Source organism: Lissotriton helveticus, chromosome 6 (assembly GCF_964261635.1).
Source record: "Lissotriton helveticus chromosome 6, aLisHel1.1, whole genome shotgun sequence".
NCBI classification, from domain to species: Eukaryota; Metazoa; Chordata; class Amphibia; order Caudata; family Salamandridae; genus Lissotriton; species Lissotriton helveticus.
In genome coordinates, this window is record NC_136067.1 from 1,097,151,941 (window position 1) to 1,097,178,821 (window position 26,881).

The following is a 26,881-nucleotide window of genomic DNA, read 5'->3' on the forward strand; positions in this document are numbered from 1 at the left end:
AAGGAACCACCCAGTTGAAATATATATATATAAATATATATATATATATATAAATATATATATATATATATATATATATATATATATATATATGTATTACCTACTGACGGTCGTCAGTAGGTATATATAGTTAGGACCTAGTTTCCATAGGAAATCCGCAACATTCTATTGGGAATAACTTTGGCGCTGGTTGATGAATCTTCGCAAATTTCTCAAAGAAGATGGCCCGCTCCACTCCTCTCCTTCCCTGAAAGTTTTGGGGGGATTAGTCAAGTGGGGGCTGAGAAAAAAGGGGGGTCCCAAAACGTGTTTTCCCCATGTTAATTTCCATAGGACCTTTAGACACGGCTACAGCTTGAACCGCTGAACGGAATTACACCAAACTTGTCAAAATGGTAGTGTCTGGTACGCAGATCACGCTTTTGGTTAAATAGTGTAAATCCCTCCAGTAGTTCCTGAGAAAATTAAAAGAGAAAAAAATTATATATCTGTAAGCGCGCACCCCACGATTTTTCGGGGGGGGGCCTTGGGGGGCTTCTCTCTTTTATTTTAATCTTTTTATTTTAATATCGAGGGTGCCCACCCCTCGTTTTGCCCCCCGAGATCACCGCCGCGGCCCGAGCCGCCTCAAGATGGCCGCCTGGGTGTGGGCGGGGCCGGGAGGACAGGGTTTCCGCTTCCCCCTGCCTGGGGGAAGCCTTCGATGTCCGGTCTCCCATGCTGAGGGAGCCCCGGGAGAAGAGGAGACGCCGCCAGCGGGCCCTCGTGGTGTTGGGAGAGCAGTGGCGTAGGTAGGTTGGTGCGGGGGGGGGGGGCGGCACCATTGTTGAGGCGGCCGCGCGCACTGTTGTATGAATCACCTTGCACTGAGGTAAGATGTTAGCATGAAGTTCTCACTTGGTTCTGCTGGTTTGAGGTCTGTCACTCAGATGTACTGACATGCTGCTGGCGGCTCTGTATTGCCTCGTGCTGTTAGGGGTTCAGGTTCATTCTGCACAGCCGCCAGGTGAATGCCTGTCACGCAGATTACAGAAGAGCCGGAAGCCTACTGCACAGATCACAGAAGTTGCTGAGATCCCGGCTAAGGGTTGCGTCATACTGTAAGTGCTCAAAAAGGCTGCATAGCACTCCTATGGGGCAGTTGCTGGGTGAAAGCTTGTCACGCAGCCTAAAAGCAGAGTGGGCAACAACACGGCTCATGGTCAAACTGGCTTTCATGCACCAATTCGGGAAAGCCGGAAGGCTTACAGCTCAAAGAGCAGTTCCAAAGCCGAAAATTCAGAGGTTTGAGGCTTTGAGAAAAGTTACAGAGAGAACAATAAGGAGATTGCACACAATATCGCTGCATGATTCACAAAAGCAGGACAGCGATAAGTATAGACCTCACTGGTGAATGCAGCAGTAGTTAACATTAGTCAGCTGATGATATCCTGCCTCATTCAGAGCAAAACTGCCACTTCCGCCTATACCGCAAAGCTATGGGAACAGGCAGGCAGGCAGGCAACAGAGTTGGGTATAATCCCACATCAGTGCAGCATGCAAGAGCAAGTCCTGGGGGGTACAATCCAATAGTGATCTATCTGCTAAGTGAAGATAACTTCCACAGCTGTCAAGACAAACAGCTAGGCAAGATCTTCGCGGGCCCCCGTGGTGTTGGGAGAGCAGTGGCGTAGGTAGGGTGGTGGGGTGGTGGGGGGGGCGCGGCACCATTGTTGAGGCGGCCGCGCGCACTGTTGTATGAATCATGCTGCCTTGGATTACGCCGGTAAGATGACTTTACCTGCACTCCTATTAACTTTTTGCACACCGGGCTAACGGAGTCCGTCGGGTTCTTATGACTTTCATTACCCTTCACCGCACATCGTTTTCGTTGGCACCCTGGGAACCCTATTTGCTTGCACTATGCCTTAGTTCATTATTTTACACTTGTTGCATGCATTGCGCTTTTGAACTAGAATACGGCTCCCTGTTTGCCCGTATCACTTTGGATTGTCATCCCGCACTTACTCATATTGTTTTTCACCCGATGCACGTCTTGCACCTTTGTTCTTGTTTTCGACCCATCACTAAACATTATGCTTTCTGTTTACTTTTGGAGACAGGTTTATTTTTATTACTTGCTAGCACATGCGCTCCCTATATTGCCTTTTATTTTTTATGTGCTTCTGTTCCTCTGTTTTTTTCTGCAAAGGTTCAACATTTGTTTGGGCTACGAGCTAGCTGGTTCGACTATGGCATGATTAGTCCCAAAATGTGCCATTGGTGTCTGGTGGGCCACACTGCTCTCTGATGCCTTTTATCACCCGAGTCATTCCCTGTGAGTTTGGAGCTACTGACGAGTACTCCCTAGGGCCTACAACTAGTGGGATGGACTCTTCACAGAGACCAACTAACAATAGCCCTAAAGTGGAGACAGGCTTATCTTCATGAAAACTATTACATTTTCCAAATTTCCAAACTCCAAGTCAGTTCACAGTTCCTCTGCATAGTTACTGATTCACTGTTCAACAACTGCCACTATGTGGTATTTGTTTTGTATTTATTTATGTGTAGGTGCAAGGTTGTGTGCCTGCAGTCTAGCATAGGGTGTGTACTTGGAGAGTAACGTTCAGTACAAAATACTATGCTTAAACATATGTTAAAATGTCCCCCACATTGGATGTGTGCTGCCATAAACTGTTGCTATTTTGTGGAGCAAAACCCTGTCTACCATTGTTAGTAGATAGGGCTTTACGTCAAAACCTACAGGTGAATGCATGGGAACACCCATGGACCACCTATGGCACGCCCCAATTTTGCAAAGTAGCTCAATGTAGTTCATAGCTGAGAAGTGTAAAATTAGCTTATAAGAATAGCTATTTTAAATAGGCAGTACATTCCACAATTCTGCTTTCTAAAACTTCCCCTCTTGAGTACAGATTATGGAAGGCTGGTGACTATTTTAAAAAGTGGTGCAGAATTGTATTGTATTGCATTTTGTTGTGTTATCTGCGCCTGGAATGGATGGGGCTAAAAGACAAATACTTGGTGCAAAATAAAGCTTCCTTTTTTAGAGCAGTAGCAGTCAGTACCAGGGAACAACTGCCTGCTTCGTTCAAATGGCGGCGACCAATGGGTACTAAACATGTATCCCACAGAGAACAACTGCCAAATTAAAAATAATTAACATCTGCAGAGAGGAGCGAGTGGCCAACAAATACCATGCACTCGCAACACATTTACATGTCTCCTTGCAAACTGGAAAGTGGGCGCAACGTGTGAAAATTGCACTGTGGACATTAGACAAGGCAAATATTTTTCCGTTCCTACATTGCATTTGAGACTTTCATTTGCTAAGACAACTTGTCCACGATCTTGAGTGCGGGAAAGTACTGTGTGGCCCAGCTGGTCTAGTGGAGTTTCCAGGCACGCTGCAAAGTGAGTGCCCTAGGGCTTGGCCGGTCCAAAAATTGGATCCCGAGGGCTGCTCAGGTGGTCCCACAAGGATATTAACATATTTAAACGTTATCCGCGAATAGAATTAGCATTTAAAAAACCTTGTAAATTCACTGAAAAAAACATAGGTTTCAGGCGTTATATAGTTAGGAATTAGCATTTAAAAAACCTTTGAAATTCACTGAAAAAACCATAGGTTTTAGGCCTTATATAGTTAGGAATTAGCATTTAAAAAACCTTGAAAATTCACTGAAAAAACCATAGGTTTCAGGCCTTATATAGTTAGGAATTAACATATAAAAAACCATTGAAATTGCTCCTATATAGTTAGTTGGACTAACTATATTTGGCGCACCCGCAATCCACTGCTGATGATGTCACATATTACATCATTCATGACATGGTCAGTAACATCACTGATGACATCTCAAATGACATCACTGATGACATCACTGATGACATCTCATTTGACATCACTGATGACATCACTGATTACATCATTCATGTGATAATACGATGCACCTCCTCACACTCTAATATAACCTTTGATACACCCAGTGTTAAATACAGACTACCATTCTTGAAACCATTGACACACCAATACCAGTTACTACATAGGCACTCACTGATTCCTAGGTCTACACACATATCCACTCATTCACCAATACAATCACTCATACATACAGTCACTCATCAATGCAACACTATCATATGCACTCATACACCTATGCAGACACTCACACACTGCTACTCATCCATGGAGTTACTCACACACCTAGTCAGTCATGTAAAGAATCAATCACACTTCCATTTCCTCATCTATATAGTTATACACACAACACCTTACTTATTCAAACGTATACTAACACATACTTACTCTCTTATACAATCACTGATACAAGTACTCATTGATCTGCACAGAGTCACACACCTCCCAGCCAGCCACACACACTCTCAGTCTCCCATACAAATACTTGGGCAACCAATCAATAACCCATATAGCCAGTCATATAGCTACTGATCAACACATGCAGCAGCTTACACAACAACAGACATACTGATGCACACATTCACACAGTTTAGTCGCTAACCTATGCATTCAGTAAGACACATTTAATCACTCACTCATACAGTCAGTCACGCACCTACTAAATCCTTCATCCAGACACTTATACATCCCCTCATTCTTCAATATGTAAAACATATTTAAACTTTACAGAAAAACAGTCACTGGATGATGTCATCAGTGATGTCAAATGAGATGTCATCAGTGATGTCATCAGTGATGTCATTTGAGATGTCATCAGTGATGTCATCAGTGATGTCACTGACCATGTCATGAATGATGTAATATGTGACATCATCAACAGTGGATTGCGGGTGCGCCAAATATAGTTAGTCCAACTAACTATATACGAGCAATTTCAATGGTTTTTTATATGTTAATTCCTAACTATATAAGGCCTGAAACCTATGGTTTTTTCAGTGAATATATATTACCTACTGGCGATAGCCAGTAGGTATATATAGTTAGGATTGTTTTCCATAGGGAAATCACAACATTCTATTGGGAATAACTTTGGCGCCGGTTGAGGAATCTTCCTGAAATTTTCCTTAACTTTGCCTCGCGGCGCTCCGCTCCTTCCCTGAAGGTTTGGGGGGGATTCGTCAAGCGGGGGCCGAGATAAAAGGGGGGTCCCAAATCGTGTTTTCCCCATGTTAATTTCCATAGGGCGGTTGGACTCGCTTTTAGCCCGAACGGCTGAATGGTTTTCCACCAAACTTGGCAAAATTGTAGGGACTGGTAACCCGTTGTGCCTTTGCTATGTCTCGAGATATGTGCTCCAGTGGTTTTTACGAAAATTAACTTTGAAAAAATATATATTGGGCTACATTGGGCTATATATATGTTAGAGCCCAAATGTAGCCCAAATGTAGCCCAATGTAGCCCAAAGATGGCCACCAGAGACAAAAAAAACTAATGTAGCCCAAATATCAGCCAGATGTAGCCCAACTATAGCCCAATGACAGAATGTCCCAGAGTGTTCTAAAGAACAACTAGAGCGCTAACAGTCTTACTTATGACAAAAGTATGGCACACCTGAAGTCATCTTGATTGGAATAAAGTGTTAACACTTAAAACATTTAATTTGCAAAGGAACAAAATAAGGGGGTTCATTTTGCCATAGAAATTATGATTAGTGCTGAAGAAAGAAAAATTAGGGCACATTTTGAGTGACTTCTCAAATCCTCTTATATTTCATTAAAAAAATTCTGATATGCAGTCTCCCAAGATGGCCACCAGAGACAAAAGAGCCCAAATGTAGCCCAAATATCAGCCAGATGTAGCCCAACTATAGCCCAATGACAGAATGTCCCAGAGTGTTCTAAAGAACAACTAGAACGCTAACAGTCTTACTTATGACAAAAGTATGGCACACCTGAAGTCATCTTGATTGGAATAAAGTGGTAACACTTAATACATTTAATTTGAAAAGGAACAAAATGAGGGGTTTCATTTTGCCATAGAAATTTTATATATATATATATATTCACTGAAAAAACCATAGGTTACACACCAGTTATAGTTAGGAATTAGCATTTAAAAAACCTTTGAAATTCACTGAAAAAACCATAGGTTTCACACCAGTTATAGTTAGCTGGAAATTTTACTCGCATAAAACCATTGAAATTCCCACGTTATAGTTAGTTGGACTCACTATAACTTGCACGTCTGCAATGCACTGCTGATGACGTCACATATTACATCACTCATGCATATATTTAAATATTTAAACATTACTCGCTAATATATGTATTCACTAAGATACACTTAATAAGCCAGTTAACCAATCAATTTTTTTTTTAAAACGCTGAAAAAACATAGGTTTCAGGCCTTATATAGTTAGGAATTAGCATTTAAAAAACCTTTGAAATTCACTGAAAAAAACATAGGTTTCAGGCCTTATATGGTTAGGAATTAGCATTTAAAAAAACCTTTGAAATTCACTGAAAAACCATAGGTTTCAGGCCTTATATAGTTAGGAATTAGCATTTAAAAAAACCTTTGAAATTCACTGAAAAAACCATAGGTTTCAAGAGTTATATAGTTAGGAATTAGTTTTTTAAAAAACCTTTGAAATTCACTCAAAAAACTATAAGTTTTAGTGGTGTTATAGTTAGCTGGACATTTTACTCATACAAAACCAATGAAATTGCTCCTATATAGTTAGTTGTACTAACTATATTTCGCGCACCCGCAATCCACTGCTGATGATGTCACATATTAGATCATTCATGACATGGTCAGTGACATCACTGATGACATCGCAAATGACATCACTGATGACATCACTGATGACATCATCCACGTGACAATCACATACACCTTTTCATACACTATTACAATTTTTCATCACTGTTTGTAAAATACAGAGTATCATATTTAAATCCATTGTCACAGCAATACAAGTATCTAAAAATCCACTCAGTGATTCATGGATGTATACACACATCTAATCACTTACCTATGGATTCACTCATACATGCTGTCAATGAACAATAGAACACTATCAAAAATACTTATACATCTATATCGACATTAAACAACAGCACGCATCCTATTCACATATGAAGTCATCCTACTCACTTATGCAAACAATGGATCATACTTACATATTTACTTAGCAAAACACTTATACAAACACCACTTTTTCTATTCATTTAGATAGTAAGTCATACTTAGTGAATTATAAAATCATTATTACAAGTATACAGTTATCCATACAGTCACTCACACAATCATTGTGTCTTATGTATACTTATTTATATACAACAACTGACACATACACTGTCTTTTATTTTTCTAGTTTGTTGGACCTGTACCTTTGAGAAATATATTTGCTCATCACCACACCCATAAAGAGATTCCCTCACCCAAACTGTTAGAACATGTAGTTTTAACTTCATATATCTAATGAATCAACTATTCACACATCTTTGGACAGTCACACAACCCCCACCGAACCACACACACTTTCACACTCCCATACAAATACTCAGTTAACTAATCAATAACTAATATAGACTTTCACATAGCTAGTAACCAACTGTAGAATCAGTTTACACAACAACTGACAAAGTGATACAGATATTGACACAGTTTAGTCACTATCCACTATATTTAGTGAGACATTATAAATTGGTCAAGTAAACAGTCAATTACACTGCTACTAAATCCTCCATCCAAATATTTATTTATATATATCCAAATATTTATTTATATATATCCACTCATTCTTCAATGTAAATTGCTATATATATAATCCATATTTAAATAACGAAGCAAACCACATTCACTGGATGATGTCATCAGTGATGTCATTTGAGATGTCATCAGGGATGTCACTGACCATGTCATGAATGATCTAATATGTGACATCATCAGCAGTGGATTGCGGGTGCGCGAAACATAGTTAGTACAACTAACTATATAGGAGCAATTTCATTGGTTTTGTATGAGTAAAATGTCCAGCTAACTATAACACCACTAAAACTTATAGTTTTTTGAGTGAATTTCAAAGGTTTTTTAAAAACTAATTCCTAACTATATAACTCCTGAAACCTATGGTTTTTTCAGTGAATTTCAAAGGTTTTTTAAATGCTAATTCCTAACTATATAAGGCCTGAAACCTATGGTTTTTTCAGTGAATATATATATATATATATATATTACCTACTGGTGGTCGCCAGTAGGTATATATAGTTAGGACCTAGTTACCATAGGAAATTCCGAACATTCTATTGGGAATAACTTTGCGCCGATTGAGGGATCTGCCTGTAATTTTCCATAAATTTGCGTTGCTGCGCTCCGCTCCTTCCCTGAAAGTTTCGGGGTGATTCGTTTACCGGGGGCCGAGGAAAAAAGGGCGGTCCCAAAACGTGTTTTCCCCATGTTAATTTCCATAGGGACAAGGCTACAGCTCGAACGGCTGAACGGAATTACACCAGATTTGGCAAAATGGTAGGGACTGGTATGCAGCAGTGCCTTTTGTATGTTTGCTGTAAATCCCTCCAGTAGTTTTTGAGAAAATTGAATGTGAAATTGAGTCCAATGCAATTTTCCATAGGACCTTTAGACACGGCTACAGCCCGAACGGCTGAATGGAATTACACCAAACTTGGCAAAATGGTAGGGACTGGTATGCAGTAGTGCCTTTTTTATATTTGGTGAAAATCGCTCCAGTAGTTGTTGAGAAAATTGAATTTTCCCAAATTATATATCTATGGGTGGCACACCGTGAGTGCACTGTAAGCTTACTGTACTCTGTACCTTCCCGAGTATGAGCTGCACGCTGGTTGGCTGCCACTGTCCAAAACAGAAATTGTTGGCAGCCATCTTGTGCCTCGGTAGACTGAGGCACAGGAAAGCAGAAAAACAAACGTTTAGAACTCAAAAAGGGGGCAAGGTAGAAGCACCCTGACCCCCTAGGTCGCAGTTTTTTGAATGAATTTTAAAGGTTTTTTAAATGCTAATTCCTAACTATATAAGACCTGAAACCTATGTTTTTTTCAGTGAATTTCAAAGCAATTGCGTTCAAAACTGGTATTTAATCACAGCCTTACTCGACGCGTTTCGGGAACAACTTCCCTTGCTCACGAGTACAAGTGTCTGTTTACATCCAGCATTTAAAGATAAATCATGTGATTGTGGTTGCATAAACATAATAGACAGACTACCAATTCATTTCTCATTGGAGCTCAGAAAACAGATTCATCGTACTTATTCAGCAATATGTGGCATATCAAGGCAAATACATTAATTGTAAATTTCTTAAATTCTCATTTCTTTAAGATAAGCTACTCAGCTATAAATTAATATATAACAAAGATTCGTTACACCATTCATTAAATCAAAAAAGGGTCAGTTTCGGGTATCGAACTCCCGTCTTTCAATCCTGGCGAGACCTTACTTCAGGTCTAACAGCTTGAGCTACCACAATAACTTTCAAGGTTCAAATTTTCTCATGCCATATTCAGTTCGTAGTGATGAAGCCCCAGTGGGCTAGAACAATCACTCTCAAAGTTCAAAATTTCATCATGCCGTATTCGGTTCGTAGTAATGATATATATATAATGATAATGTATAGCACAGCCCATTGCTGTTTTCCTTACCTGTTGGAACAGCTCATTGGTAAATATGAAGATGTTGCAAGGGAGATACCAAGTAATCATTTTTAACAACATTTCATTGTTTTTGTTTTTTAATTAAATGTATATATGCAAATAACTTGACATACCTGCAAAATATAACATCTAGGCCCTTATTATGAGTGGGTCTATATTTTCTGACCCATGTGCAAGCCTCTGTTTGCACAGGGTTCGAGAATCCGAGTTGTATGGTATTTACAACTTCCAGTTAAATACCTAGCCCTTTGTTACATTTCAGAAGGTAAAACCTGCCAGAATTTAAAATGGAAAAAGTGTAAGGTATTTACAGCAAAATGCGGATTTTGGAGCAGGAAGAACTAAAATCTTCATCTTACTCCAGAAAACCTCAGTTTATGTAATCCTTGTCGCATCTGATGAATCCTGAAACCTCTGTTTCAGATTTTTATCAGGTGCAATAATGTATGATTCCACTGTTACCATCCTACATACGAGACCATTCCTCCATAACAAGAGAGTTCCCTCCTGCATTTGTGGGCTGTTTCATACGCAAGGAGTGCCAAAGTCACTAGTGCATTGCTTATTTACTGTTTGTAGTACTTCCCCAAAGAGAACAATTTATACCCAGAATGAACCTTTGATTCGGTCACCATGTTTAGTTTTCAAGAAGATCCACAGATTTAGGTGTTGATGCAGCAGTAACTGTCTCAGATGATGGTGGAAGGGACTATTAGGGAATTATTCCCCATGCCCTACAGTATTGCAAGACCTGGGCCACTGCTGAAAATCTATTCATGGATTTATAGAGCAAACCTGACCTTTTCGTAAAATTATTAATGATGAGGCAGATGACCCGAGAATGGTAGAAGATGACACCACATCCACATATATATTTTTAAAAGGCTTATCTGTTCTCTTTACCTGGAGGACATATTCATATACTTTGACCCAGATGCCCATGTCACTGGTAGAAACTGAAAAAGTTAGGCCATGCGTGTAGGTTTGTTTTTCCACCCAGGCCCTTCCAAAACTAGCAAAGCTGCTCTGAGGTATCAAAGCCTGGCAACACTTGGCATACATTACGCGGCAAAGACTCAGTCTTTATTTGCGGAATGCTAGGAAAACGTTCAGCACTATCACTAACAAATAATGGAGTCTTCTCCATATTCAGTTGTCCATTTACCACCTTTGGACCCATAGAGGTTTCCATTTCTGGCCAGTAGGCATTATTTAAAATATTTTTCATTCTAATTCCTACTTATCTTTTTGTTTGTACATCGCATGTTTGGCTACATTGGCATCCTAGAGAAAATATATATATGAGCCTCTCATTTATTATTCACAGCTCCTTCCAAGGAGTGCCCCATAAGCCCCATGGCATTTTGAACAAATATATTTTCTCATTAGTGGTGCCTCTATAAGAGGAAGGGCACAGCAATCAGTTTTCTAATGCTGGGGGTTGCAGAGAGTGGAGCTTCCCCCAGCCACCCCTAAGGTAGGCCCAAGGTACCCCTGTGAATAGGGTGCAATGTATGTGAAAGGTAGGACATGCCCTGGTGTGTTTGGCATGTCCTGATGGTGAATTACAGCCAATTTTGTTTTTCACTATTGCAAGGCTACCCGGTCCCCATAGGACAGAATGGGGAGTTTGTTTATAACATCTTATAAACATAAATGGCCTGGGGAATTAGGTAGGAAAACACAGTTTAGTATGCTTGAACTCAGAATCTAAAGATGCATCTTTTAGTGAAGGTGATTTCTACATTCTCTGTTTGAAAATATCACTTTTAGAAGGTAGGCATTTTCTTGCTCAGTCATCCCGTGTGCCTCTGCTGGAATGTGGGTTGCCTGCCTGAGTTTTGGATGACAGAAGGCTGGGGAGCAGGAGTGGCTCCAGATAGTCTGGGTGGGTCTGGAAAGGGCTGAACAGACTTTGGCTTCAATTGGGGAAGGGGTAGGAGATTTCCTTGCACCTCAGAGTGCCTGGTCTGCCTTTGACAATGCTGTCCCCACCTCCTGGCAGGAAGTCACACCAGAGAAGGCAGAGCTGGTTCTGGCTGGGCACAGACACACTCTGCCTGAGAGATCAAAGGATTTTGGGATATAAATAGTGGGGCCCAGAGCCCTGAACTTTAGAACTCTTTTGGACCAAGAAGACTGCCAAGAAGAAGAGGTGGAGAAGCTGTGAGGAGGAACTACCACTTTACTGTGTGCTTTGGTGTGTTGGCCTGCAGTGGCTGCTTCTGTCTTGGGCAGTGAAAGGACTGGACTGGACTGGACTGGATTTTCTGCAATCTATTTTTGTGAGTTTCTCCAAGGGCTTGAGGTAGAGCTTGCCCCCTGTTCAAGAAGTCTTAAGAACAGCAAAGACTTCAAGCTCTTCTGCCCTCACCACTGGGGGCTGTTTGTTTTGTGCTGCAACAGAAGAAGAAACCCAACGACGTCGACGACACTGCTGCCAACACCGTGTCCTGAAGGCATTGTAGAGGGCACCGCCACAATGCTGCTCCGCGACCCTGGTCTCACCGATGACGCGTCTTGATACCGCCACCAAGCTGATGCTCACACCGCGACCTGTGGGCACCGCATTCCGCACCGCCTCGCTTCACAACGACGCCTTGGTATCCCTGCCGACGCCGCTTCATGCCGAAATCTATGCCGCTGCTTGCACCGTAGTTCGAGGGCATCGCTCGTAAAGTTACACGATGCACTGCTCTCATCCCGCACCTGAGCCTTGGCCTACTGACGCCGGCGCCATCGACTCTAGTTAGTCAGTCGACTACAGCGCTTCAGCAACGATGACACCGTTGCTTTCACCGCAACGTGCCAGCACCGCGACAAGCACTGCATTCTCTTCGCGCCGCGACCCTGGTCTCACTGATGATGTCATCTGACGAGCCGCTGCACGTAGCGCGACCTGAGGGCACCGCGCGCTGCACTGCGCACTGCAGACTGCTGACGCCAGCGCTCCTGACTCCAACCAAGAGGAGATCGATCTGCAACGCGTGTAACTTTGAGGGCCTCGACGACTCCTGCACTGACCTCCGGACCCAGCGCCTGCGGATGCCGTGCTTTTGGAAGCTCAACGAGAGGTCGCCGACGCCCAGAATTTCTAAAAGGTATTGTTTGCCGGTCTTTCCGATACCGTAGCTGGCCCGCGACACCGCGGTCAGCCAGAACTGTTTGGATTTGTTTGCTCAAAACGCCGGTATCGACATCAAGGAACTGTTTTTTAAGCATATTTTTATAACCGAAGATTTTTAAGTACTGTATTGTGGATTTTTATCGTTTTTGGTCTTGTCTTAAGTATATAAAACTATTGGATATTTTTCTAAACCGGTGTGGTGTCCTTTTTTTAGTGCTTACGCTGTATTACTGTTGGTTATGTGCAAATGCTTTACACACTGCCTCTAAGATAAGCCTGACTGCTCGTGCCAAGCTACCAAGGGGGTGAGCAGGGGTTATTTTAGGAGTGTAACTCCCTTACCCTGACTAGGAAGAAGGGTCCCTATTTGGACAAAGGTGCAAACCCTTGCCAACTAGAAAGCCCCATTTCTAACAGGTATGGTAATATTATCCTACCTTTGCATTAAAAATAAAACCTTAGAAATACACAGCTTAAAGGGGCATTAAAACCAGTTGTAGAAGATTACCATATCCTGATACTTGACATATATTTTACAGTTGAAGTTATCATTTCTGTAAGCTCTTGTATTCAAAGCTCCATTCCACCTCTATTCTCTCCTGGCAGCCTACACTGGAGTCAAGTGTTTCATTGTACATTTTTGTACCATCAGTACATACATTTATTTTTCTTGCCAGAGTATCAAATTAATTTCCAGACAACATTTCAGGGAATGTTAATTTTCGTGGTACAGTAACTGTCCTGGCAAACAGCTTTTATATCTTATTCTGAATAGCCACTCAATATTTAACTAGAAGGATACTGTTAATTGTGATATTCGTTAGTTACTCTGCACGTCACTTGCATTGCGACCAGTCACCTAAATGTATACATTTAGAATTTTTCTGATTTATGACATATTTGGTTCTACACTGAATAAGTGCAGTGTGCAGAGTCTGGCAAGGCCCTGCAGAGACGTGTGCAGTTTATTCCATACTGTATGGGAAATAGGGCCTATTTACTGCTCAAGAAGTAAAAAGTACACTTGTGATCATATTAGGAGAGCACAAGTTTTGGGGGCAACGGGCTCCTCCCGCTCTTACCTGCCGTCTTGCAGGTGGAAATTGCGCCCCCACCCTCTATATTGGGGGCTGGCGAATTTCGCCAGCACCCCTTCCCCCGCTCTTCAAGCGGCGGCCAAAGGGCGGCAAATGCAATGACCGCCACAGGTGGCTAAGGGGCTAGCAGGCCCACTGGAGGCACGGGTGGGTGTCTATATTGATGCTAGGCTGCCGAAACAGCGCCAGTGCAGGTAGAAAGGACAGGAATGCATCAAATTGCTTAAACACAGTGCTTTCCAGCCCTTTCACATTGGCGTAGAGCAGCACAGGAAGATGCCTTGCTGTGCCGCCCTATCTCAAAATGCCATAAATGAGGCCCTAAACCTTCTGAAATGCTACTTTAATAAGTCCATATAAATTATATATTCTAAAGGTTCATAATTGCAAGTTATGGTGCTGTATGGAGGAGATTGGCTTTTTCAAAACAAGTACTAGTGAGACAGATGGTTTCTTGCGTAAGAGCTTGCTATCGGAGTACCTACTACAGCTCTGACGCGCAGTGTGCCGATTCCGGATATTTTGGGAAGTGGCAGCCTGGAGACAAGTACATACTTGTGCCAAGCGCTACTTCTTAGACTTTGACTTCAGGGGAAATATTTGGGTAGCTCAGGTGTCTTTGCGCATATCATTTGCTCTGTAATAATTTTACCTCCGTGGATTGTCTCTCTCTGTATCCATAAATAGACCACCCGCCTCTCTCTGCTCCAAGGGTTTTTAGCGAAGAGGTGATAAAGTCCGAGATCCTTCCGCTGTATTTCCTTCAAAACAGACTGCCTTCTGGGAAGGCTTTCAGCCTCTGGAGCTCCTTGAAGGTGCAGCTACAAACAACCACGCCTATTGGAGGCAACACTTTCCCTTTATTTATGGGGTTTTAAAAGGGTCGAATTTAGTGGTGTTTTCCGTCAAATTATTTTTAGTGTCAATTTTACATTTACAATTTTTACAGCCACAAAAAGATGAGTATATAGTAAATGTTACCTCTTAAAAGTGTGTTTTCTTTGATTTATAAAAATTGTGTTTGGGGATTCCATATGTGTGCGCAGATATTGTACTGTTTATGGATTCAGAGAGAATATCCATGACGGAGAACTAGTATTACAGGAAAGTAACTTTACCTTTTTTTATTCCGAGAGCTAGTTTTGGTGGTTCGCCTAAGAAATATGGCTAGAGGCAGGACACATAAGCAAGTAATATAGAGCCATCAACATTCTTCATTTAGAACCATTGAGATCCTCCCATATTGTGCTCATCCACCTGAGGGTGCAGTAAGAAGTCACAAGCAGTCTCAAAAGCACTGTCTTCCATGGTCCTACTTCAAGCCCTGTAACTGGGCAGGCACTCAATTGGCTGCATCAAATTAGTTATGAAAATATGGACGAGCAAATTAAAGTGCAAACATGTTAATACCTTTGCGTTCTACAAGAAAGCAGGAAACTGCCTGTTAATAATTGGTCCCAAGAAATGTTACACTTATCTTACTCCGCACTCTAGGGCATGAAGTGTGCAGCAAAAGAGCAGCATTGGTGAAACCCAAGATGATAAGCAAACTGGGATACTGTTAGAAGTGTTACCTTATATCCACCCTGCTCCAATATGTTCGAATGTTCACATACAGAAGTACAGCAGGCAGATATCTGTTGAGAGCAGATTGTGCATTTGAGAAAAAAGGAGTATGAACAAGCATTTGCAATGCAATAGGTCTCGCATTTGCGAGTGATTAAGCTATTGGCATTGTAAATGACAAAGCCTTTTATTTATGTTTTAAAAACCAACACGTAAATAAAAGGCATTGCCATTTACAATGCCAATAGCTCAAATCTCACAACTGCGAGACCTATTGCATTGCAAATGCTTGTTCATATTTTGAATGGCATTCCCTATGTCATTTACATGAGAAATCTTTAGATGGCTGGGCTCGCTCTTGGCTCTTAGAATCAAATTAGAGCTGAGACTAACTTGATGCTTTTGTTTGTTTCACTAGATTAGATTATATATCACTACCTATTCTTGTAGTATGGAACTCCACTTTGCATAAAAACACTTTATTTGCAAGACCTCTATGGATGTATATGCATACGTCGAGGTGGATTTTGGTAACGGAATAACCAACCCTCCTGCCAAAGTAGCATGGGCCTGGTCGCATCTGTGATCCATCCATCGGGGGAGCTGTGGTTTAAAAACCGACTCTTGATGAGTCTGGGCCGTGCCTGGCGGTGATTACCATGTGCCAAGCCGTGCTGTGGCCGCCGAGAGGGGGGGAGAGTGTTACCAGGAGAGAGCTTGGTATGTCCTCGCCTGCCCCTGCTGATGCTCCGCCCACTGAGCAGGCCAGCTAAACCCCTCACGGGCAGAAAGCGGCTTAACTCTGGCAACCACAACAGAGCTTGAGGCAAGGGCGGCGAGCCACCAACATGGAACACATTTCCTGATGGAAAGGGTTTGATGCACAGTTTTTCCAGCGACAGCTTCTGGGAGACAGGCTTATTCATTTAATGTTTTATTTTAGGACATACAGATGCTGAATTTTGATTCATAATTTGATGAGGACTGCGGCCTTCATGACAGGTTTCATTGTAACTCCATTTTGTGAGTAAATACGAACATCCGCCCAAATCGATTTTATAATAATTGTATTTTATCTCGCACCGTCCGGGATTTCCCCTGGTACATTTGTCCTGGTAAAACCTAAAAGAAATTGTTCTTGGACAACTGCCTAAAATGACATGCGGAAATCGTTTTCCTAGTTTGTTCCTCCTTCCTCGGGAAATAATTTAATACTGCAGCAATGGCCCTTCCTGGATTTACAAAATTCCACAGCATCGAACATCAGGGTCCGGATTTACCAATGTGGTCAATACTTGACATTGGAATATAAAAGTGCAGTGCTCTTTGTCCCAGAGTGCCCGTTTGGGAGAGGAAGTGCCAGTACTATCCCGTTAAATGCACTGTCTGGAGCAGTGCTGCGAAGTGCCCGTACTGATACAGCTCAAATCGGGGAGAGGATGTAACCTTAGGGCCAGAGCTGCTGACCTTGCTGCTGGGGAACCGTGTTCGAGCCTTGGCGTCTGCTGTGATTCTGGGCAAATCACTTAATCTCCCTCCGCCTAACAAAAACAAGGGAAAGTACGCAGCTTGGTCGATAAGACTAACTCGTAGATCGGCTGCTTCTGTCTGTTTCGCTAGGTAACTTTACTTCATTTACATTCCACTGGATGCGAAACGCTGCAAGGGACGGGGAGTGTCGAAACCCCCAACATGCGCTGTCATAGAGGAAAATTACATAGATGAGGAATACAGCCTTGGATCGAGCCGAGAAGCAACAAGGGAAAGTGAAAGAGCACGCGCGCGTTGTAGGCACGGCGTGAGCGTGCACATCGGCACGGCCTTCGGCTCGTGACCAGTGGCAGCACCTGAATAAGTGCTCAGCGGCTGGTGCGGCCCAGGGAGGGGTCCGCCAAAGCGCCTAAAGCAACAAAAAAAAACCAGGACGCGTACAACTCGGCGAAGCAGGCACTGCTGGAGTTCAGCAGGTGAGAGCGGGCCGAGTCGTAGAGTGTGGGCTGAAACGCCGGAGGGAGGGAAAGTGAGCGCACGTCATGCGCGTATTGAGGGAGTCGAGTACGCGTGCACTAGCTGGGGGCATCTGGTGCGTGTGTGTGTGTGTCTCTGTTGTTGAGGGAGATGAGTAAGCATGCACTGGCTGGGGGCGGCTGGTGTGTGTGTGTGTGTGTTTCTTGCCGCACTTACTGCATGAAGCTGCCTTGCCTTGACGGAAGGGGGACAGGAGATGTGCACACCGGGTGGCTGTACGTGCGTGTGCACCAGCTCCAATCGCCCTGCACGTGCCCATCTCCTGTCCCACTTCCGAGGCAAGTCAGCAACAATAGATCTCGCTGGCGACAGCGCTTCGCGCTGCGTCGCCAGGTGGGAGACCTAAAAAGGGAAATTATCCGGCACGCAGGGTAGTGGAAGTCAGGGAGCAGGGGAGGAAAGACTAGATTGACCTGAAGGAAGGAAGATTAGAGGTAGCTGAACTCAATGAAGGTTGAATCAGACCGAGATATTGGAGAGTGACTTGAGGATTCGGTCCCTGAGAAAAACAAGCATTGATAAATCCAGTAGGTCTCGCTTATGAGAAAGACCCATTGGCTTTGCCAGTGTTTTTTAGCCATAATGTACAGCATTGGGACAGCTGTGCAGCAAAGCTGAAAATAAATGTATGAAACGCAAAGATGCAGAGGCTTTATGATTTGGTGGCTCATGCATATTAAATATGCAGGCCCGTGCCTACGAGGGACACAGGTTTTTTTTTTTTATTTACCCATCCTGGATGGATGAGTAAATAAAAAATAAGTAGCTCAAAAGTGTCAAAAACCTAGTGTGAAAGCACTTTCTTACAACAAATATTAAAACTGATGAACAGGTTGTGGAGGGGAGAAGGGTAAAACACCACTGCAGGCATGAGTAGGGGCAACATAAGAGAGAAAACATCTGGGAAAATTGAGAAAGAAACACAGGGTTGAGAGAGCAACATGGAGTGCAGGGTAGAAGCACATGGGCAAGAGACAGCAACATGAAGCGCGGGGGAGAAAGCTCACGAGAGACAGCTGGAAAAAACATGCACTTTCATGCAGTGCTTAAACAAAAAGAAGAAAGTAGTTCCCTAAGAATGAGTAGAGGAAGCATAGAAACTAGCCAAATCCAAGAGGTGGTAAAAAGGCTGTGCCTCACCGCAAACACAAATTCACAAACACATGATTGTCGGGCTGAAACAAGGAAAGCCATTGAATACAAAGCAAGTAAATAAGTATGACAGTAAAGCCAATACGTGGTAAGCAGTGGGTGTCTTTCAATCCCATGTATGTTCTTATTAAACACACAGTATGCCTTTTGAAACCAGACAACTTTTTCTACCTGTTTGGCCGAACTAAAAGAAAGAGAAAATATTTTATATGAGCAGGAGACTAAGGCAAATGAAATGTCTGCGTCAAGCAGGACAAATAAGAGTGGCACTGTCTAGTGCAGACATTTGAGATATGTCTTTTACAACGTAGATGCCTACAATTTGGTGACATTCATTCAAAAGGTTGGAAATCTGTGTTCTGCTGGATAACTTGCATTATTGGTTGTTTGTTTTGACCGATTGTACATCTGAAGCTGGAAAATAAAGCGTGTGGTGTTTCTACTCAAAAAAAGACTACTGCCTATTATTTACGTGTACAAGATTATAACGGTTTGTTAGGAATAGGATACCTTCATACGAAGTTTTTGTACAATGTAAAAAACTTGATCTCTTTGAATCTACCCACCCTCTGAAAGCTGCAGCGGCCCGTTCAGGTAAGAGCGGTGGGGCCTGATTTTGGGGGGGGGATGGGGGGGGATTTCGACAGATGACGACGAGGGGAAATGTATTAAATAATTCATTTGTTGACGTCGTCCGTTTAAATTCTCCCCACCCCCCCCAACCAGGCCCCACCAATCTTACCTGAATTGGTTGCGGCTGTCTGGAGGACTTCCGTTTCTGAGGCATACCTTGCTTCTTTTCAGAGCCTACTCACTTGAATAAAGGTTTTAACACATCGAATGATTAAAGTCAGTTGTGTACAGCTGTAAAAAAAAATCAAGTGTTTATTTGTGAAAAAAATACAGGAGAAGTACACAGTTCGTTTTTTTACGCATTCCCCAACATGCAAAACTCAACAGTAGAGACTGAAAATCTGTATCCACTGTGGTCGTTAAATCTTGAGGGGAAGTGTTTTCCTGTAGAGTTGGCAGAACAAATTCTAACATGTTGTTTGGTATTGGCTTTTGCAAATCAGTTGTTTTCTCTTGGACAGGAGCGGAAAAAATTTGCATTTCATATCTTTTTAGGCAGAAGAAATCCTCAGGCAGGAGATAGAGAAGAAGGCGACTCCCAGCTTGTACTGCCTTCTTGGGGATGTGATGAAGGACCACGAGTACTATGACAAGGCCTGGGATCTCTCCAAGCAGCGCAGCGCCCGGGCCCAACGCTCCAAAGGCCTCCTCCATCTTCGCAATAAGGAATTCAGGGAGTGTGTGGAGTGCTTTGAACGATCGGTCCAGATCAACTCTATGCAGGTAAGACATCGACCTAAATCAGTTGTAGTTGTCAACTTTGAGAGTATGCGTTGCTTCCTGGAGCCCCTGTGGTTGGCCTGTTTGGTTGAAGCCAAGGACTAGTCTGAGATCAGTTTCAAATGAGCAACAATATCTTTTGTATAAATTGCCAATGAAGGAACTTTATGGAAATGTATAAAATATAAAAATGAGTCAATAATTTGCCTTTTATGCTCATGTGCAGCTGCAATTGATTATTGTTCCAAAGTTTTAGGTTGCTGTATTCTCCATTCCCACTAATGTATTTCGTTAAATCAGCATGCTTACAATTGCAAACTGACACAGGCTTCTTAGGTTCACTGTATTGGTAAGCCGTGTGTTACAGGTGACTGGGGTGAAGGAAGAATGGTGGCATTTATACGGCTCTTTAAATTATAACCCTTTTTATTTTATCTGTTAAAATTTCATAAAAAAAAGCGAAATTGGGTTGCATGGAACAATAAAGACCGATCTGCTGCCTTCTTTTTGTTTTCCTGTCGTCCTTCAAGGGATCTGATAGTCATTCAAATAAACCTTGTGCATTGATCTAGTTTTTTGGGGGGTTTTGAGACAATATGCAACATTATAAAGGGTTGTATGACAAAACAAAGAAGGGAAATACTCTGCATATTTTTGCCACGCATACGTTATAAAAGCAAATGGGTTCTAAAACTATGTGTGGTAAAAAAATGCGTGGTTAAGGCACAGCGTGGTTAAAACCTCATTGTAAAGGCTGTTTTCCGAATCTAAGTAACAGATTTTAATATTCGAAAAATCCTCTGACCATCCTTGACAAATAGTCTTGTGAAGGATATTGGCAAACTGTATCACTCTTTCTCGCTGAAAAGCACAATACAGTTTGTTCTCCATAGTTTGCCCACGCAAATCCTGCTTCATCATGTTATCTGAACTGTTTCACCCTCGGCTGTTGCAGATTAATTGAATTTTTCTGCTTTGTCTACGGAAGGTATTACACATAATGTTTTGCATAGTTATTACAATTGATTAATTTCTTTCAGTACTGCTCAAGTTAAAACTTAAAAGTCCTCAAGTTGTTGTATGTACTTTATTCGATAAAAATTATCATAAAAGCATATACATCCTAAATTCTTAAATTTAAAACAGATCATTGTACCATACAACTTAATAGATAAATTCATCAAAAACATTTTCATTATAAACATATTTGCTATAAAAGCATTAAAATTGAATAGTGATAAAAACAGTTAAAAATCCTCAAGTTAAAACCAAAGTTTTCAGTTGCTGTTGTTTTTATAGCAGAAAGCACTACATCTGAATTGTGACATATTTATTGACCTATGAGTTCATTCAAGTGAAAGACCTTCTCTGAAATGCTTTTCTCTTCTATCCACTGTGTTTTCCCAACTCAGTATTTAATAATTGACAATATAAGTGGTAAACAGACTCGCTTCAACTCTTGCTAAAACCCCTCTATTGTCATATAGGTTTAAAGTAAATATTGTTTTATAGAAAGGACCGTAATATTTTGCTTTGCCTTGAATTTGTAAAGTGCCATATGAAATGATTTGCGTAAGTGTATTGTGTGCATATATTCATGTTGTACATATATTTTATTCTTAACCGGCCAATTCTGCATTCACTCTTGGGTCTATTTTGTATAGCTTTCAATCTTGCAGCACCCACAGCTTAATATATAGCATTCCTCACTGTAGTTATTTTTTCTTTAATTGCATATATGTCCTATGCTTACTACTGCTAGCAACTGTTGTTTTCTGTAGAACTCTCAAAGACACACGGGCCCTTTATATTGTATTTAAGACTTTTAAATGTAATAAGTAAGGTATTCATAAATCTTAATGATTATGACGGGTAAGTGTACTAACCCTACTATAAACACAGTTAAAATGCACATGGTTGATGGGTGGCCCAAACCTAGTACATTTAATCACAAGGGAAGAGTCAAATTCACAATGGCTTTCAATTATCTGGGTACCTTAGAAACCACTAAGTTTGAGATACAGTTTTCTCTTCAACTTCTTAAAAGTACTTTTTAGAAAAGGTTGTTTAAAATCCCATGAACGTACCTCCTGGTAAAGTGTATTTACAGTGTGTAAGGTGTGTGCAGCTTGTGTATCTCTCTAATTTCAGTATCCTGAAACATTTTGAATGGGTCTTTACTTTTTTGGGTGCTTCACTCCCTGTAAATCCTTAATCTCAGTCCTCAGTCTGTCTTCCAGTGTGCAACACCAGATCTCTTGCTACTTCAAAAGTTCTTTTAAAAAAAATCTTTTTCCTGACTCCTACTTTAGGTTGCATCACTTTCATCTTGCATACTGTCAATATCAATCTTTATTGGATATAGCTTAAGATATCATTTGATTTCATTGTTTCCGCCCATGTTTTGCCCACATCTTTTGCCACAAGAGGGGCAAAATAGTCTGTAAATTTTAGTCATTTTGTCTTTTGTGGAGACAAAATTATTTTTCCACTTTGACTTACTTCCAAACCCAGAACAACCCCTTAAAATAACTTCTTAACCAACTACCCTGTGCTTGCCAAGTGCTGTGCACACAGCTCTTTTAAAAAAAGTTCCTATCTCATGCTTTCCATAGGACAGAAAGCATGTACATAGACGGAGTAGATTCTGTTTTAATTCACACATCTGTTTTTCTTGCTCATTCTCCTTGTTAGGTATGCCGCCAATCACTATCCTTGTTCCTACAGTTTCCCTTAGTCATGATTGTTGTCTGTGCTTTAAATTATATAGTTTCTGGTTACCTAACAAATCAAGGAAGCCATGCATATCTCCTGAATGAATAGAAAAACAAATCCTCAGTTTACAAATGTGCGATTTTGGTCCGACATGATAGGATTATGGTTGCCTGTAAAGCCATTTAAAATTATTATAAACCAGATACCATGATCTCTCGCTGGTCCTCTGATTGATCTGATGATTGCAACAATTCTACAGTTCTGTCAAACATGAGGGTCTCTTTTCCAAACTCATTGGATTCCATGAGCTAGTTCCCAAGGGCTTTAAACATTTTAGCAGTTTTCCTCGTGGTTGGCTTACAGTTTTATCAACAGCAGTAGAAGTGACGATCCTTGGATTCATCACAACCTTGGCTCTAACTTTGGGCATTGTTCTAAAGCCACCCCGTCTAAAGAAGGCATTCTTTCCCCGACCTGGTGACATCCGTACTGTTGCATTTGACAACTCCACGTCTAAAAAACCTCCCTTTACTTCCTGTAGCTGAGTCAAAATAATAGGTTGGGAGTCTAGATGTAAAAAAATAATTAATAATGTACAGGCTAAACGTCCTTGTTGGAGTCTTCCTTGAGATGCATTGTCCCTGAATACAAACGAAATAACACATTAGATAATCTACATATGCATGTAGTTTAACTTGTAGGCATGGTACTTGGCATAATTTTGCATTGCGATCAAGACATTTTCCAGTTAGATTTTGCTTTCCCTTGGGTGACATAGTCTTGTTTTCCACCAGTTCCACACTCATTCTGAATTTGTACATAAATCAATTTCTCAATATATTCTTCCAAGAAAGTAACGTTTTTTTTCACCTTCTAAGTTGTTCCTGTCTGACCGAAACAAATATATCACCCATCTAAAATTTATACGCAGCGGTCTGGACATTGTACTAGCCATTCATACTCAATTTACCTCTTACACGATTATTGAGAAGAAAAGAAAATCATTTTGTGTTTCCACAAATTCGCCATACATAAATAGGTTGTTATGCATCAATCGAGGCTTGGTCTCCTCTGTATAACAAATGTTGCTGTAATACCCATTCTTCGACCACTTTTAATTCAAATGAGAATCTGGGCTCATCCATGCTGAAGAGAAGGACATTGGAATTGCACCAAGGTTGTTTCAAAGTCCAGTAAAACAATTCAACTTGGTAGCGATTTACCATGTTTCAGGGAAGGTGGATGATGAAGTTCATCAGCAGGGATCTAAAATCACCTTGACCAGGCCCTTTCCTACCTTTCTCATTTTATTATCAAAATTAGGTTGTTAAATGATCTACCACTGGTAATGTGTTTGAACAGCTAAGTTTAGGATGCTATCTTAGCTTGTGAATGTTATGGCTTTTTGATTTTGTGCCAGAGCCACTATTAAACTCTTCAATCTGAACTCCCCTTTAACTTTAATTGTTTCAGGAAATGTCCGGGTGTTTATAGAAACAGAATTCATCTAATGCCTCATTTACAGTAGACCCAGCTTACCATTGCGTACATAGTGCCAAGCTAATTGACAGCTATTTCGGCCAACCTTCACCCTCATCATTTGTGGCAGAAAGAGGCCTTAGGACAGGTGACAGCAATCCTTACGCACTTGCCAATAGCATGAGTATTAGTCACTGCCCATCCCCACATTTCTCAGGTTTCTGGATAGTATGTGCCTTAAGCCACCATGCGTTCCGTAAGACCAGGGGAAGTATATTAGTCACTGCCTCCACCTTGCCCAGTGTTGGGGATATTTCCTAGGGACATTAATCTCCCGCCACCTTGAACAAGGGCTGGTTTTCTTTGTTGGACAGGTGATGTGGGTGTATTTCATCTCCCTCAAATTGGGGTGCCTTTTATCCCACACCTTCTTTGAGAACAGGGAGATAAATCTATTTCATATCTGGTCATACTGCTTGCTCGTTATCCTGGGAAACTTTGAACTTTTCTACATTGGCATCGTGTAAAAAGGAAAGAGTCCTGCATCTGGTTGTAGCTCTTCAACATAATTTAACTTGCGGCTTCTATAATGGATTGACTCTTAATTTGATTGGATGCATCTAAAACTGATTTGATGAAAATTGACAAGCTTCTTGGACAAACCAAAAGAGAAACCATTTTGAGCTTTTATTCAGTTGGGAGTGCACACTCATGTTTGTGACTGTGTGCGTGTTGCGAGGGAAATATGGTGCATGCTTTATCTTTGGTGATACTTGAGAAGGCTACAATTTTGGCTACACATCAATGCAGGTGTTTTCTGGTTTAACTGTGGCCTGTAATGTTTTGAACAGTGTCTTTATATCTCCGTACTTGGGTGACTGGTCGTATATTCACATTCACATTCACTCACTTCTTGACGTGCTTACTTTCAGCGCTTACTTAATGCTCTACAACGTGCTCCTCTTGTGGATTACCTTGTTCTACCCACGAGTCACTGATGTTCCAGATCAAGCTGTCTCAAAAGTAAACAATGTCTCTTGCACTCTGGCCCGGGTTGGCGCATAAGATTGGTCAAATTTATATAATGATAAATGCCTGTGAATTGGTTGAAATTTTATCAGTACTGTGGAAATAAAAGCAAGACAGTGGTTGTAGGGAAGTGTGGGTCAATGGTTAGAGCGGCAGACCCTGATGCAGTAGCCTGGCCAGGACCAGGGTTCAATTCCCGACTCGGCGGGTCTCGGGCTCAATTTCCTCGGACCTGATCATTCTCGCCTCGGTGCCTATTCTAATCATGAGTCCCACTCTGCACCTCTGGGCAATAGCTTGCTTAATCTCTACAACGGCCCCAACAACGCTGAGGATGCCTGACTTCACCTTGGAGGTGCCCAGGAGTGGGCTCCTCACAGAGAAAGGCCAGGAAGGGTTCCTCGGCGGTATTCGTACAAGCGCAGAGATGCCTACGGGTAGTCGTGCGCTATACAAGTGCGTAATCATTTCATTTCATCATTTCATTTCACTTTTTTAGTCATACTTAGACTAGACATGGCTGAATACCCAAAAGAGATCTAATCAATTTGCACACAGGCTTTAGTTGAGATTTATGGTAAGTGTGTTCCTAATTTTTTTGAGAAAACATCTATGATATGAAGTTTGTTAAGGTAATGTAGAAAGAACTGTTACCTTTTTTGCTGTAGTTTTCGAGCAGTGAAGAAAAGATGTTCAGTAATTGAGAGAGAGAGGCCCTTGTAGAGCTTTAGACAAAAAAGTATGTGTTTTGTTTGTGGCAAATAATTTATGGTGAGAACTGACCATAAGCCTTAGGAGGAAGTGTTAAAGAAAAAGGGTTTTGACCATATTTCAAGCAGGATCACTATATGGCAGAGTTAGTTTTACAGGAGCATGATTTAAAGTGATACATGTACCAGAGAAAAGTAGTGGTTTAAGATTGTTTATCTAGACTGATTAAAGAGGATTCACAGGATGAAACAGAACGAGATGAGGAAGACCAGAAAGTATGTTTAATTGATGACAGTGCTATTGGGATGTAAAATTGGAGCATTAATTTAAATCAGAATGACACTTGGTACTTGGTTGAATTTATTGACACTGATGGCAACTGGTTGGCCATCTAAACACAATGTTATATGAAGAGTGCAAAGGTTATTGGGACGTCAGAGATGAGTTGTCAATAGATTTAAGCATAGTGTATAGAAGTGCCAGATTGGTGTCTCCTTCAGCTTTACATGAGAAATTGGTAAACTTTGCACATGAGGGACATCAAGGTTCTCAGCAACTAAGGAGAGATTGTGAATGAATTATTGGTCGTCAGTTATGGATAGACAAGTAGAAAAAGAGGTGAGAGAGAAAGTGTACAGAGTGTTGTCAGCAGACCAAGGTTCTTAAGATTAGAGAGCAGCCATTGATTGTCAGGATTTTAATGGAGAAAGAGTGGGATGTGATTGCCATGGACATAGTAGGACCCATAGGTGGCTCAGTGCCAACATACACCGATGTCTATCGGGTTTTATCTGAAATATTAGTCAGAGAGGGTTTTCCTAAATCACTTGTCACCGATTGTGAAGTTCAGTTTATTTCCAAGGAAATGTCTCAATTTTTGAAGTAGAAAGGGATTAAGCATAAAAGATGTTCATTGTATCACCCAGAAACAAATGAAAAGTTGGAAAGACTCAACAGAACGCTTGAATGAGGTGATTCATGCAGATAAATATCCATGCAAAAA

General features: G+C 41.5%; 1 protein-coding gene across 2 annotated transcripts in view; it reads left to right on the forward strand.

The window, feature by feature from the left end:
• The window catches only part of TTC27 (tetratricopeptide repeat domain 27), a 1,731,040-nt gene that overhangs the window by 1,444,013 nt on the left and 260,146 nt on the right, over nucleotides 1-26,881 (forward strand). For both annotated transcript variants that reach the window (XM_078648753.1, XM_078648752.1), the window contains exon 13: nucleotides 19,720-19,947. In XM_078648753.1, the coding sequence (XP_078504879.1) occupies nucleotides 19,720-19,947 (228 nt within the window). The remainder of the gene's footprint in view (nucleotides 1-19,719; nucleotides 19,948-26,881) is intronic.